The sequence below is a fragment of the Carassius carassius genome, chromosome 2, assembly GCF_963082965.1.
Source record: "Carassius carassius chromosome 2, fCarCar2.1, whole genome shotgun sequence".
NCBI classification, from domain to species: domain Eukaryota; kingdom Metazoa; phylum Chordata; class Actinopteri; order Cypriniformes; family Cyprinidae; genus Carassius; species Carassius carassius.
The window spans coordinates 7,191,462-7,207,198 of NC_081756.1; the positions used below are offsets into that span (position 1 = coordinate 7,191,462).

General features: G+C 44.1%; 1 protein-coding gene across 2 annotated transcripts in view; it reads left to right on the plus strand.

The window, feature by feature from the left end:
* Positions 1-15,737, plus strand: part of LOC132101325 (A disintegrin and metalloproteinase with thrombospondin motifs 17-like) — a 121,396-nt gene that overhangs the window by 62,129 nt on the left and 43,530 nt on the right. For both annotated transcript variants that reach the window (XM_059506202.1, XM_059506213.1), the window contains exons 12-14: positions 52-197; positions 2,735-2,904; positions 3,752-3,879. In XM_059506202.1, coding sequence (XP_059362185.1) covers positions 52-197; positions 2,735-2,904; positions 3,752-3,879 — 444 coding nt within the window. The remainder of the gene's footprint in view (positions 1-51; positions 198-2,734; positions 2,905-3,751; positions 3,880-15,737) is intronic.

Genomic DNA, 15,737 nt, shown 5'->3' on the forward strand with positions numbered 1-15,737 from the left:
TGGTTTGTCTTCATTTAGCCGGATTAACCTGAATGCGTGTGTCTTTCTCAGTGGTGCAGGGCTGGTGAGTGTGTCAGTAAGACGCCCATCCCGCAGCATGTAGATGGAGACTGGAGTCCGTGGAGCAAGTGGAGCATGTGCAGCCGGACATGTGGCACAGGAGCATGCTTCAGACAGAGGAAATGCGACAACCCCCCGTAAGCCTTTACATCTTTAATTTTCTACCTGTCTAGGAGACTACTAGACTAGTCATTCAGAAAAGTAGTCAGCAGGTCAGAGTTTACCTGATATAAACGACTCATCACTCTCCATCCAGTTTAACACCCACGGATTTAAGTGCCTGTTGTGGTTTATTATACAAAACTAGCTAGTTGTGCATCTAATATTGTGAACAAACCAGCTGTGTTACAGATAATGATCTGACTCGATGAAAACGCAGTCACCATCCAAACCCACAATGCACCACAATAATCCAGTTTGTGTTTTGGCAGGAACAAGCTTTCCTCTCACTCTCCTCCTCCTTCATCTAATGATGCCGTTTCTCTCCGAGTGTCATTTCTCAATGCCCTGACATCCCACCAGAGAGCTTGTTTAATAGTTTTTTTAAAACATGATGTACGTAATAATTCAAAGCTCTTCGGTTGTTTCCAGCGTAGAACAGCATGCAATTTGTGAACGGTGGTCTAAGATGTGTGGTTTTTGTTTTGGGCGCTCGTAATGTCTCGTACCACGTACCACAAAAAGGAGCAAAAAAGAAGAAAAATAAGGCTGACAAACAAGTCTAGGTTTTAGGATTTGCATTCTGTGTGAGACTAATGAGCTAATCTAGTCAGCATGAAGTCTTATTCTGAATGATTCATAAGATAATTTCGAAAAAAAAAATCCATCAAAATATTACTTTTCTGCTGACATCATTTTGGGTATGCTGGCTATTCGATTATGTTAATCAATAGCAAAATAGCTGCATTGGCATCATTTTAGCAAACTTGCGTTCAAGTCTGGGAACGTTCTGGCATGTAACACCACTTTTTATGATCTAATCAATTCCTGATGGATACAGTCATGTCCCTCCCTACATTTCTTAACTCTGAAAGGGGTCATAGGATGCTACATGTGTGTTGGCAGTTTGTTTACACAACCATTCTACTGATAAAAATCCACAAAAAGTTTTTTTTTGTTTGTTTTTTTTATCTCGTTAAATGATTACTACTTTCTCACATCGAGCCAATCTCAGATGCCTGTGTTTGTGACATCACACAGACAGGCCCCTCCCACGATAGTTTGATTGACCGTAGCGGAGCTGTTGTAGGATGTAATAATGAACATAGCAGCCGTCATTTACTCCTGACATCTGAACCACTGAAGATGCAGTGGATTACGTTTGTTTCTGAAGGGAATGTGCCTCCAATCTACATAAATGCATCTATGTTCATGCAAATCATTCATGATCCAGCTTCACCAACAGAAGAAGTGTACAGTTTTTTTTTTTTTATGAATCTTTGCAAATCGCCTTTCCTAATAATGTGCTTATAAGCAAGTTTCACAATGAATGTGGCTGAAGTAAACAGTCCCTCAGAGAGTGGCTCGGGAGAGAGAGGCGGAGTCAGCAGAGCTCATTAACATTTAAAGGAAAATGCTACAAAACGGCGTGTTCTGAAAATAGCTGTTTTTTACAGGGTAAAAAGGCTATTGTTTTACACTACCACTGATAAATTTTAACCAATCAGTGTTAACTGACTTTTCATTAAGACCCTAAAGAATCATGTCAACTTGTGGAAAATGGGCATCCGATGACCCCTTTAAATAGATGTTTCAGTCAGAGATGCATGACATTAGAGAAGTAATGGGTTGAGAACAGTATTTTTCTTTGACATTAAACAGCCTTAAAAGTTCACATAAAACAGAAGTAGATTTAAGTTTATACACTACCATTCAAAAGTTTGGGGATTATTAGTTTTATTTTTTAAAGAAATTAATACTTTTATTCAGTAAAATGCATTAAATTAATCAAAAGTGGCATTAAATACATTTATAATGTTACAAAAGATTTCTATTTTAATTAAATGCTGTTCATTTTAGTCATCAACAGTTACAACACAGCTGTTTTCAGCATTAGAATGATTTCTGATGGATCATGTGACACTGAAGACTGGAGTAATGATGCTGACAATTCAAAGGAATAAATGACATTTTAAAATATATTCAAATAGAAAACAATAAATATCGCCTTGGTGAGAATAAGAGACTTGCCAACCTCAGACCTTTGAACGGTAGTATAAATGTTCTGTCCGTTGAGCGGCTGGGGTGTAAATAAATAAAAAATAAATGAAATAAACCCTAATTAGAATTTTTGAGATATATCAGTACAATTCTGCCTGGCAAACTCTATAATACATTCAAATGAGGGAAATGAGACAGTTTGGAGAGACTCTCACAGCAGACGAGACAGATTGAATGATGGAACATGATGGAGCCTGTGAGAATGTGAGGAGACTTGTTACTGAACAGGTTTTTGACTGTCGTCATGTCAGCTGTCATCTTTTGAGCAAGTGAAACATGTTCTAATGAAGGTTTATGGGGCCTCTAACCACTCCCTCCTCCTCATGTCTCTTCTTCTCAATCCTTGCCTGACTGCTAGGATACTGATCTTCATGTTTCATCTTCAGGTTCTGATTCACGTTTAGGTCGAAGAGCAGTATGTATAACTGTACTGCTTGTGGTTGTGGTTCTCCAGGCCCGGTCCTGGAGGGAAGTACTGTCAGAAGGCCAGCGTGGAGCACAAAGTGTGTGAAGGGCCGCCGTGCTCCAAGGGTCTGCCTACGTTTAGAGACCTGCAGTGTCAGTCTCATGACCGGAAGCCCAGTAAGAAGAAAAGCCAGATGTGGACAGCTGTGATCAACGATGGTGAGACTAAAAATACACCCCTGTTTGCTGAATGAAAGCCAATATTTGTTTCATACATATTTTGCCATGCTGATTCCAGAAATAGTGCCTGTTTTGCTCAAGCATGTTACACTTTCACACAAAATATAATGCATTGTGTAGCTTTTCTTGCTTTTGACAACCATTTGTAGGCTGAAGAAGTCTTGAAAAAAAACTGCCACAGACATTATTCCTGTCTTCCTCTGAGCCAGTCTGTTTTTCTGTCTGTCCGTCTGTCCATCCATCCATCCGTTCATCCATCTTTCCATCCATCCATCTTACCGTCCATCTATCCATCTGTCTGTCTGTCCATCCATCCATCCATCCATATATATATATATTTACAATGAAAAACATTTATTTTCTGCAATTAGATGGAAACGAAATAACCAAAAAACCTGGGCAAACATCCTCCTTTGCACCTGAAAGGTTCACTCGGTGACAAAAGCCGCAGCACTCAAAAGCACTCTCTCTATTTAACCTCACAATGGCAGAAACACAGGCTCTCCAAACTCTGATCACTCGAGAGTCTCTTACAGACGTTCACTCTGTCAGTGAACTTTCATCTTCTGCAGACTAAAGGAGCACAAAGCTGCTCTAAAATCACAACATGTCACTTAGAAACAGGCTTGTGATCTTCTTAAGTAGACTCCTCAGAAAAAAATGTAACACCGTGACTGCACTTTGTGTGTTCTAACTGAAAGTACAGATACTTGTGCCTATTTCAGCCTCAAAGCTCAATTGGATCCGATAAAACGGAAACATTAAAAAATGATGCATGAATATGCTAAATGAAGCATTTATTTGTGTGTGTGCTTTTATCTCCCAGAAAAGCCATGCGCTCTATATTGTTCAGCCGTCGGCAGTGATGCACCGGTATTAGTGGCAGAACGTGTGCTGGACGGAACGCCATGTGGACCTTATGAGAGCGACCTGTGTGTGAGCGGAAAGTGTCAGGTGTGTATTTTCAAATACATTACTGTTCAAAAGTTTGGGGTCAGTAAGTTTGAGTAAGTTTCTGTTTCCTATTGTAATATTTTTTCAAATGTAATTTATTCCTGAGAACAAAAGCTGAATTTTCAGCATCATTACTCCATTCTTCAGTGTCACATGATCCTTCAGAAATCATTCTAATATGGTGATTTTCTATACAATAAAAAAACTATAATTTTAAAGGCAATTTGCACGTTCACATTAGGGCTGTCGCGATAACCGCAAAATTGTAATACCGCGCTATTGACAAGCAAACTGCAGAGGAAAGATAGCAACCGCAGAAACCGCGGCAACCGCAGTGTTCAGGTTTTTTTTTTTTTTTTTTTTTTTTATGAGGCTGTGGCCTTATTGTTTTTTTTTTCAATTTGTCACTGTGCATTCAATGTTAAATAAATTAATGATACAATATGGTCACGACTGTAATTTTCTCGTGAGCCGTTGTAGCTTTATGGTGCTTCGTTAGTTTTGAATAGGCCGGCTGAAACGATGGAATGCGCTCGATCTCGTTCCAAAACCTAATGTCACGTTGCCAGTTTGGGAACATTTTGGCCAATGAAAAGGACGAGCCAGCGAATAAAGATGAGCCGACATGCAAAATGTGCTGCAAAAAAGGTTCCTGTGACACTGCAATACATCTAATTTGAGGTCATCGGGACATTCTAAAACGCTTAACGGGAAAAACGCTTAATGTGGTTTAATGTACCAATACAGTGATATTAACAGACCAAACTCACTAAACATCATATTAATAAAGTATATTATCTACAAAAAATCAGATGATCCCTGAATATGAATTCAACGCGTTTAATAACACGTTAAGCCTTTTCCTCTCATAGAAAACCATCCTAAGGCTTAACGTGTTATTAAACGACTTGCATTCATATTCAGGGATCATCTGTTTTTTTGTTTTGTTTTTTTGTACATTGTATACTACTTTATTAGTATAATGTTTAGTGAGTTTGGTTTTTAAAAATCACTGTCTTAGTACATTAAGCCACATTAAGCGTTTTCTTATAACGGTTTTCTATGGGAGGAAAAGGCTTAACGTGTTATTAAACGAGTTGCATTCATATTCAGGGCTCATCTGATTTTTTATAGATAGTATACTTTATTAGTATGATTTTTAGTGAGTTTGGTCTGTTAATATCACTGTCTTATTACAATAAGCCATGTTAAGCGTTTTAGAGTGTCTCCTGTCATCCAGCGCAGCTGCCCCCTCAAGCATCAGATCGCGCAGCAACATCAAAAAGAACAGCTGAGACCGGCCGACAGTTAGGAGTAGCTGAAGCCTTTGCGAAATCTGTAAAATACAGCCGTGAAAGTAACAGGCATACCTGCTGAAGTCATGGACAACCTCCGCGTCAGTGCCCATATCCAAGAGAGCGTGAGCAGATAACGAGCTCACACGCTATCTGCATGAGGAGTGCATCTCCATCTCCAACGCGAATCCACTGTCCTGGTGGGCCAGTGGTGACGCGATAATCAGTCTAGTTCCCTTTCGAGAGTACTCTCGTACTGCGTAAGCTAGCTTACGCTATGGGAAAAGGTCCCCTTTTCTCGAGAATATGAAGCCAAAAATTATCCTTAATTTTTAAATAATGTAAAACGCAGTGCTGCAGCACAGCAGACCCAAGCGAAGCGGTTCGCGCGCTTATTGGCTGTGCTGCGGCAACTGCAGCAACCTATGGTGAGGCGGCGGAGAGGAACGAACCAATGGGAACCATTGGACGTCAGAGCGCGCCAAAATAGGCGTGGCTGGAACTATATAAGCCACCGCTTCACCATAGGGATCAGATTTCATCTCCTTCAGCGATCTCACCTGCACTTCGCTGTCTTCTCCGGAGAAGCCTCTACACGCCGTCGAAAAGCCTCTCAGCGGGATAGCACTGCAACGCAGATCTGAGGACGCCGGCTCGTGCTTCATCTCGACGCCGCCTTCAGCACTCGCTTCCTGCTGCGCCATCCGGCGTGACTATATCCTTTACAAAGCTAGTGTGTTTGCCGCTGCATCACACTTTTTTCTCCAGAATTCGAGGCGTTGTTTCAAATGCCTCGGGCCTGCGCTTCCTGCCGAGGCCCTCTGCCCAGCGAGGACCGCCACATCATCTGTGTCTCCTGCCTGGGCCGCGAGCATGCTGAGAGCGCACTCTCCAAGGGCGGCTGCCCTGAGTGCGACAACATGGCTCGTCAGCGCTCTCCTCTGTCGACGGCGCCCGAGACCACGGTTACGAGAGCCTCCCCCCTCTCGAGGAGGCTATTGCTGCACACCTCTGCCCGCCCTCAGCCGCAGGATGGCGGTCGAAGCCTGTGCATCCATCCAAGCCATGCCGCACCACCTCAGCTCTCGCTGGCCGAGCTTACACCTCCGCTGGTCAAGCTGCTTCGGCTCTACACACCATGGCTGTGCTGCAGGTTTTTCAGGCCAGACTTCTCCGTAACCTGGACGAGTCTGCCCCAGATACCTATGACTTTAAAGATCTCCGCAGCGCTACTGATCTAGCCCTGCGTGCGACAAAGACCACAGCACAAGCGATCGGCCGAAGCATGGCAAGCCTCGCTGTTTTAGAGCGACACCTCTGGCTCACGCTCACGGAGATGAAAGACAGCGACAAATCCGCCTTTCTTGACTCTCCTATCTCGCCTTCCGGCCTCTTTGGCCAGTCGGTTAAGGGTTTCGCTGAACGCTTCACTGAGGCTTAGAAAACGTCACAGGCAATGAGACACTTCCTGCCGAAACGCTCTAGCTCTGCTGCGGGACGCCGTAGAAATGCGCCGCCCCCTCAGACCTCGAAGCCATCGCAGCCAGACTTACAGTCTCGCCCAGCGACCAAAACCCAGCACCGCTCTCGCTCTACGAGCCGCAAACCGCCAGAGAGACGGGGACCTCGGCCCAGGATTGTGCTGAACCCCGAGCCTCCGAAGCCCTCCTGACCTTCGGGCTGAAAAGACCGTGGTTAAGTCCCGCTGCGGCCGGACCACCACACAAGAAACCTCACATGCTTCCTCCAATCCCCTCACTAAAGGCGGTTGGAGATGTCTATACTGCAGTAAACGAGCCTGTTACAATGCACGCACGCCTGCACACAAACGCCGTTTTCACGGCGACCTCAATAAAGCACAAAAATAGCTTTTTCTATGTAGGCAGTGTGCCCACTACACAGTACGCACCCCTACATGTATACACACTCCCCCAAGTGTCACAAAGACACACTCGGGTCTCCTTTCATGCCCACCTTCCCGCTCGCGCCGGAGGTGCTCTAAATGTAGCGCACGTGCCCACTTCTCAGTGCGCAACCCTACAAATAAGCGCTGTCAACACAGTGTCACAAGCACAGCATACTCGAGCTACTGGTCCCCTCATAACAGGCGGCCAGTGCCCGAAGCACATTCAACCCATAGCCGCACGAGCCGCTGCATGGCAGGCCATCCCCGGCATATCAAATTGGGTTTTGAATATAATAAAACGAGGTTACTCGCTCCAGTTCGCTCGCAGACCGCCGCGCTTTCGCGCCGTGGTCGAAACGAAAGTGAAAAGCGAAATGACACACGTCCTTCGCGCCGAACTGATAAACCTTCTTGCAAAAGGGGCGATAGAAACTGTCCCCCTGCGCAGCGCGAGTCAGGCTTTTACAGCCGCTACTTCCTCGTACCAAAAAAGGATGGCGGTCTCAGACCCATCCTAGATCTCAGACGTTTGAACAAAGCGCTTATGACGCGATCGTTCAAAATGTTAACTACCAAACAAATACTCGCGCAAATTTGCCCGAGGGATTGGTTTTTCTCAGTGGATCTGAAAGACGCTTTCACATTCAAATAGCACCCCATCACAGGCCATTCTTGAGATTCGCCTTCGAGGGGCAGACGAGTATTGAACTACCTCGACGACTGGCTAGTTTTAGCCCATTCCGAGGAACTACTGACGACACACAGATCCTGGATCCTCAGCCATTTAGAATGCCTGGGTCTCACGATCAACACTGTCAAGAGCGCTCTGTCTCCCAGCCAGAGGATTTCCTTTTTGGGGATAGACATAGACTCTGTGACATGTACAGCGCGTCTGACGTCACAGCGCGCTCTCACTATTCAGCATCTAGCCGTGTCGTTCAAAGCCGGGTCTCTTTACCCGCTCAAACGATTTCAGGAAATGCTAGGTCTGATGGCATCAGCCTCTGCGGTTCTCAAACTGGGCCTGCTGCGCATGCGCCCACTACAGCGCTGGCTGAGAGACCGTGTTCCAGCGCGCGCCTGGATTTCCGGCCGCGCGCGCATCAGGGTGACCCACGGCTGCATCACAGCTCTGGCCCCTTGGAAAATAGCCAACTGGTATCAGTTAGGCGTAAGCACGGGCGCTGTCTCGAAATGGAAAGTAGTCTCGACAGATGCATCCAACCTCGGTTGGGGCGCCCTGTACGAGGGCAGGTCTGCCTCCGGCCTCTGGTCGAGCCCGGAGTGACTGTTACACATAAACTGTCTGGAGATGATAGCGGTCGAACTATCCCTGAAAGCTTTCCTCCCATTTTTAAAGGGCCACCACGTTCTTGTCAGATCAGACAGCATGTCAGTGGTGGCCTACATAAATCGCCAGGGTGGTGTCAGGTCAGAAACCTTGCACACCCTGACCGAACGTCTTCTGACATGGGCACATTACAATCTGCGCTCGCTAAAGGCAGCGCATGTACCTGGCATCCTGAACCGGGGTCCGGACATGCTTTCCAGGGCGAATGTTCCCCCTGGGGAGTGGTCTCTTCACCCACAAACGGTTCAGTTGATGTGGAGCATCTTCGGCAGGGCAGAGGTCGACCTCTTCGCCTCAGAAGACAACGCTCATTGCCCAATATATTTTTCAAAGAGCAGGGACGCGCTGGCCCTCGATTGGCCCAGACGCCCGCTTAATGCCTTCCCACCGGTCGCGATGCTACCGCAGGTCAACGATCGGGTCAGGAAGAGCAGATGTGCTATGCTGCTAGTAGCCCCACTCTGGACGACCCAACCTTGGTTCTCCGAGCTGATGCAGCTGTCCAGTACAGCCCCATGGCCAATACCGCTGCGGAAAGATCTCCTCACGCAGCTGAAGGGCGCACTCTGGCATCCCCACCCCGAACTTTGGGCCCTTCATGTATGGCCCCTCAACGGGTACCCGGGAACCTCCCTTAGGGAGTGTTAAAGACCATTACGGAAGCCAGAGCGCCCTCAACCAGGCGCCTGTACGCGCAGAAATGGTCAGTGTTCTCCACCTGGTGCGGGACACGGAACCTAGACCCTCACTTATGTGACGTGACGGAGATACTCTCCTTCCTACAGGAGCGTTTAGATGCGGGCAGATCCCCGTCTACGCTCAAAGTGTATGTGGCAGCCATTGCAGCTTCTCATGCTCCAGTGGCCGGCCTATCACTGGGAAAAAACGAACTGGTCATTCGTTTCCTTAAGGGAGCTCGTCGGATGAACCCTCCCCGACCCCCTTCAATCCCTTCCTGGGACCTGTCTACGGTCCTAGAGGCCTTAAAGGGCCCCCCTTTTGAACCGCTTCAGTCTGTCGATATGAAGCTTCTTTCGTTCAAAACCGCTTTTCTACTGGCTCTGGCCTCAGTCAAGCGAGTGGGGGATTTACATGCTATCTGTAAGCGCTGACTGTCTCGAGTTTGGGCCTAATGACTCCAGAGTCATTCTCAGACCAAGACACGGCTATGTCCCCAAGGTGCTCTCAACACCGTTCAGAGCGCAGGTCGTCTCGCTGTCAGCCCTTTCCTCGCAAAGCGACGAAAGCAACGCGAGCTTCATCTGCCCCGTCAGGGCTCTCAAAACCTATATTGCGCGCTCCGCCTTATTCAGGAGGTCGGACCAGCTCTTCATATGCTTTGGTGGGCGCACCCGAGGTCTCGCCACCACGAAGCAAAGCCTATCGCGATGGATAGTAGACACTATCTCGCTGGCTTACAAATCTAAAGGCCTTCACTGCCCGTTCGGCATCAGAGCCCATTCCACCCGAGGTATGGCCTCGTCATGGGCGTGGTCCTGCGGGATACCACTGGATGATATCTGTGCGGCGGCAGGCTGGGCCTCTCCGTCCACATTTATTAGATTCTATAATCTGCAAATCCCTGCCCTGCAGGCCAGGGTACTTTCTATATAGACGTGCTAAGCCTTATCACGTCCCCCTTTTTTCGTTCCCTATATAAAGCTCACTAAGGTTGGCTGTTGGGACTGGGATTTCTCCTGCTATAAAGCCCCGGGCTCTCGCCTTGGGCTGTGACAGGTCGAAGTTCCCGAGCACGCACGGCGTTTTACATTGTGTTCCCATAGCGTAAGCTAGCTTACGCAGTACGAGAGTACTCTCGAAAGGGAACGTGCTCGGTTACTAGCGTAACCTCGGTTCCCTGAGATGAGGGAACGAGTACTGCGTAACCTGCCGTGCTATGTGCTCGGACCGGGTGATCGCTTCAGTCGATTTAAAACCTTATCCCTATGGTGAAGCGGTGGCTTATATAGTTCCAGCCACGCCTATTTTGGCGCGCTCTGACGTCCAATGGGCGCGAAGCGCCCCCATTGGTTCGTTCCTCTCCGCCGCCTCACCATAGGTTGCTGCAGTTGCCGCAGCACAGCCAATAAGCGCGCGAGCCGCTTCGCTTGGGTCTGCTGTGCTGCAGCACTGCGTTTTACATTATTTAAAAATTAAGGATAATTTTTGGCTTCATATTCTCGAGAAAAGGGGACCTTTTCCCATAGCGTAAGCTAGCTTACGCAGTACTCGTTCCCTCATCTCAGGGAACCGAGGTTATGCTAGTAACCGAGTACGATTTCCGCTGCTGTCCAAAGTCGCGCGCACATACTTGTAATACATGTTAGAACTTGATTTCTTAAAAAAAAAAAAAAAATTATTGGAAAACGCATGTTCTTGTTGCTGTTTGGCATTTAACAATAAATAAAAATGTTTTAAAACATCTCTGTCAGTTAAAAAAAGCAACAATATATGCTACATAACTCAACGATAGAGCTTTGTATGCAGCAAAATCAGGATAAATTAGGTATGTAAAAAAAAAAAAGAAAAAACGGCGATAATACCGCATATCGCGCTATTGAACCACCCATAATAACCGCAGGGGAAATTTCTTAACCGCGACAGCCCTAGTTCACATTCTCTTTTCAAACTATTTAGCATAAGTTCAAATCTTAGCCCAATACAAACATGAAAAAGACCACGTTTCTATAGTAATACCATGTTGAAATATATTCTTTAACTAAAATACCAAATACTATCCAAGCATTTACATGTAACTGATTGATGTATATTATAAAAAAAACCCCATAAATTACCATAGACATAGTATATTTTATAGTCTTATGAAGTCATACGATAGCTTTGTGTGAGGAAGAGACTGAAATTAAAATTGCATTTTAATGTTTGGGTGAAGTATTTATTTAAACATGAAGTAAAATAATGACTCTTTCTTGTCCAGTTTTCTAAAAATCCCCCATTTTGTCATATACTGTCATATATCCCTTTTATATGTATTCTTCTTCCAAACTCACGTCTTTGGTTGAGCCAGAAATCGACAAACAAATCAAATCGCCCTACAAATATCATACTGATTGCAGTTGTCTCTGAAGTGAAACTGGAATATGAGAAGACTGATATGACAGGTTTTAGCATAAAAATGACACAGTTGTTGCATTTAATGAAGATTAAGGTTAAAAACCTGCCTGATCGATTGAATAAAGATGAGTGTGAGATCATAATGCACCAGTTCATTTTCTGCAGTGTTTTACAGTAAGACATTGCATAAGAGTATTTGATTAATTTAGATGCTATGTGATTGTAGAAGCGTGTTGTCATAGAGGAAGACTGATGAAAGAGTGCTAGGAAGGCCAACGAGAATAGAGAATGAATAAGAAAGTACAGTTGTGAGAGTTGTGTAGTTGTTTGACAGTGAAAGACATGTTGCACACTCAGGAAGCTTAGTTTTGGCCACTGTTTCTACAGTGAGCCACACTGTTGCTCGATGGCCACTAGTAAGAGTACAAGACTGAAAGGAGGTCACAGACTGCAAGCCGCCTCCACTAATAGAAAGCAGGACTGAAAAAAGCAGGTCAAAATGTCTGGAAGTGGTTTCATTGTGTGTACTAAAACACACACACACCCACACACACATGTGTGCGACGGTTACTGTACGTGAGTGAAGGGATTCATCAGCCCTGAACATTGACTACATTCCTTCATTATGTATTATATAAACATGCTCCACCTGGGCTGCCCCACAGGAAGTGAGCAGATTCAGGGTCAGCTCCTGTCCTGGTTTTTCCTGACCACAATCCCAGCATCACTGTTTTGGAGTTAGCGCTCATATTCAAAGTCTGAATGCAGCTCGTGTGTCCGAAAACATCCGGAGGGAGTGAACATATGCTCAGCGCCGGGATCCTTTAGTGAAAATATGATTTCTGTGACCTTTTCCGGTTTATTTATTCCATTCTGCTTTTACTTTTAAGCAAGCCTATTAAGAAGGAAATCACTGACAGAGATTACCTGGATTTAATAAGATAGGGAGGACATCAAAAATATTTTTTTCAGCGTCATTAGCATCATTCCTAATTTTCTAGTTTCCTAATTAACTAGTTCCTAGTTTGTTAATGTTTTTCAAGAACACATGCTCATTGTTTTTCTGTTGAATACTGATTTAAATGGCTGAAAATGTGCTCAACCTCAGGTCATCCAAGATGTAGATGAGTTTGTTTCTTCATAGAATCAGATTTGGAGAAATGTAGCATTGCATCACTTGCTCACCAGTGGATCCTCTGCAGTGAATGGGTGCCATCAGAATGAGAATCCAAACAGCTGATAAAAACATCACAATAATGATGTAATCCACCCCATCAGTTAATGTCTTGTAAAGTGAAAAGCTGCATAAGGAATTCAAGATTCAAGATCAAGATTTTTTTATTTGACACATGCACAATTATATAGAGCATATATAACCAGCAGTGAAATGTGAGTCAGGTCCGCTCCATGGACAGTGCAATTATTAAGAATACAACACAGATGGAAATATACACAAATAAAGCTTTGAAAGATTGAAATAAAAGTAAACAATAAAAAATATAAGAATAAAATATAAAAAAGATGTATATTGTAGAATTTAATATATAGAACGCAAAATAATGTGCATGAAAGTAAACTGTAGTCTTAAATATTAAGATACCCAGGGATGTACAAGAGGCAATGTGCATATGTGCATTATACTGTAGTCTTAAATATTAAGATACCCAGGGACGTACAAGAGGCAATGTGCATATGTGCATTATACTGTAGTCTTAAATATTAAGATACCCAGGGACGTACAAGAGGCAAATGTGCAAACAGGTTGACACTTCCAGTATGTCAATGTGAGGTAGAGAATGCTGAATATCTTACTAATAAGTGAATATTAAGTGGAGACATGAAGATGTTAAGAGGCTGGTTTTAAGTTTAGGAGCCTGATGGCCTGGGGGAAGAAACTCCTCCTGAGTCTCTCGGTTTTTGCCATCAGGCTACGGAAGCGCTTACCAGATGGCAGCAAAGTGAAAAGATGGTTACTGGGGTGGGTGGGGTCTTTGATGATTTTAACAGCTCTGCTTCTGCAGCGTTTGAGGTAGATATCTTGCAGAGAGGGGAGAGCAGACCCTGAGATGCACTCAGCTAAGCGCACAACTCTCTGCAGTGCTTTGCAGTCTTGACTGGATCTGTTCCCATACCACACTGAGATGCACTGAGTCAATACACTTTCTATAGCCCCTGAATAGAAAGTTTTCAGGATTGCTGATGAGACCCTGAATTTCCTCAGCTGGTGGTACAGTCTTTGCCTGGCTTTATTAACCTGTGTTTGAATGTGAGTGGTCCAAGTCAGGTCCTCAGAGATGTTTACACCAAGGTACTTGAAGCTGCTCACCCTCTCCACAGGGGTCCCGCTGATCAAAAGAGGTGTATAGGGCTGCTGCTGTCTCTTCCTGGAGTCCACAATCAGTTCTTTAGTTTTGCTCACATTCAGAGAGAGAAAGTTGTCCTGGCACCATGATGTTAATTTCTCTACCTCATCCAAGTATGCGGTCTCATTATTGTTGTGAATGAGGCCCATAACCACAGTATCATCAGCAAATTTGATAATGGATGTGGAGCTGTGCGAAGACACGCAGTCATGTGTGTAGAGAGAGTAGAGCAGGGGACTCAGGACACAGCCCTGTGGGGCTCCTACGTTCAGGGTGATGGAGTTTGAGGTGTACTGGCCTAGTTTCACCACTTGAGGTCTGCCGGTGAGGAAATCAAGAATCCAGTTGTAGAGTGAAGAATTCAGGCCGAGGTCAATGAGTTTAGAAGCTAGCTTTATGGGGACTATAGTATTGAAAGCTAAGATATAGTCTATAAACACTGTTGGGAACGTAACTTTAAAAAAGTAATTAGTTATAGTTACTCACTACTTGTTCCAAAAAGTAACTGAGTTAGTAACTGAATTACTCTATAATAAAAGTAACTCGTTACCAGGGAAAGTAACTATTTGCGTTACTGTTAAAAAAATTAATAAAAAAAAAAAAAGTTGCTATGTGTCAAAGAATTTTTTTAATTATTTTTTTGGAGAAGTTTTCACAAGTCAGTTAAAATGAGTAGAACAGACAGGTGTTCGTACATAACTTTCAATATTTATTGCACGTCAACAGACGGCAAGAGTTTTATCCTGCACAAAGTGTTTTTGGCCACTAGCTTTGTAGATGCGTGTGTCACATATTACATGTACACATTACATGTACGTTCTTGCCTTTGACCACAATGAATTTGAATTAAGATGTTTTTAACTTCAAACCATTTCTTCCCCTATAATCTTGCTTTCTCCTGTGTAAACGTCATCTTGTTTGAATCTGGAGAGAAATATTGCATATGCATGCAATATATTACAGAATGAAATATGATTGAAATATCAATCACTGATTACAAGCAAAAACAGTCCACAATAGTTCTGGACATATATGTTAGTGGATTTTGATGTGTAAGAACAGCAGGATGTGGACTTCTTCACTTAAGAAAGTTTCATAATGGACATGTTTTTTTGTCCAGAAGTGATTGTTTGCGATGAATGTTAAAACCTCTTTATGATGGATTTGTTTCTTACAAACATGCAGCTTTTCACATCACAAGACATTAATTGATAGACTGGAGTGGTGTGTATTACTTGTGGATTATTGTGATGTTTTTAACAGCTGTTTGGACTCTCATCCTGATGGCACCCATTCACTGCAAGTGACGGAAGGATAATTTCTCCAAATCTGTTCAGATGGCGAAACAAGCTCATCTATATCTTGGCTCATCCATATCTACATCTATATCTATTTTTGGTTGAAATATTCCTTTAACCAGACAAGATTCCAATTTGTCTACAGCTGAATGCAAAAAATGGGGCCTGGCATGACTCATAAAGTACATCCAATCTGAATGACTCTGTTGCCACGCTCTCTCGCCCTTATAATGCAACTGCAACACATTCCTAAAGTGAAATGAAGAATGACTTCCAGTTCATCAGTTAAACCAGCGGTGATTGCCACAGAACATTTACTAATGGCATTTTACATCAGGTTTCTGAAATCATTCGTTAAAGATTTACATGATAAGGCTCTCACTTTTATGCGTTATTTTGTTGCATTTGAAGTTATGCAACCATTGAGCCATTATTCTTTATGTGTCTTGATGTTGTGCCAAAGAAATCAGATTGATACTACTGCTCAACACTGATTTGTTATCAACATTGGGCAACAACTTGCTTGTCGTGTTCTTTTGTCGCAATGGACAGATTTACTGAATTAAGAAA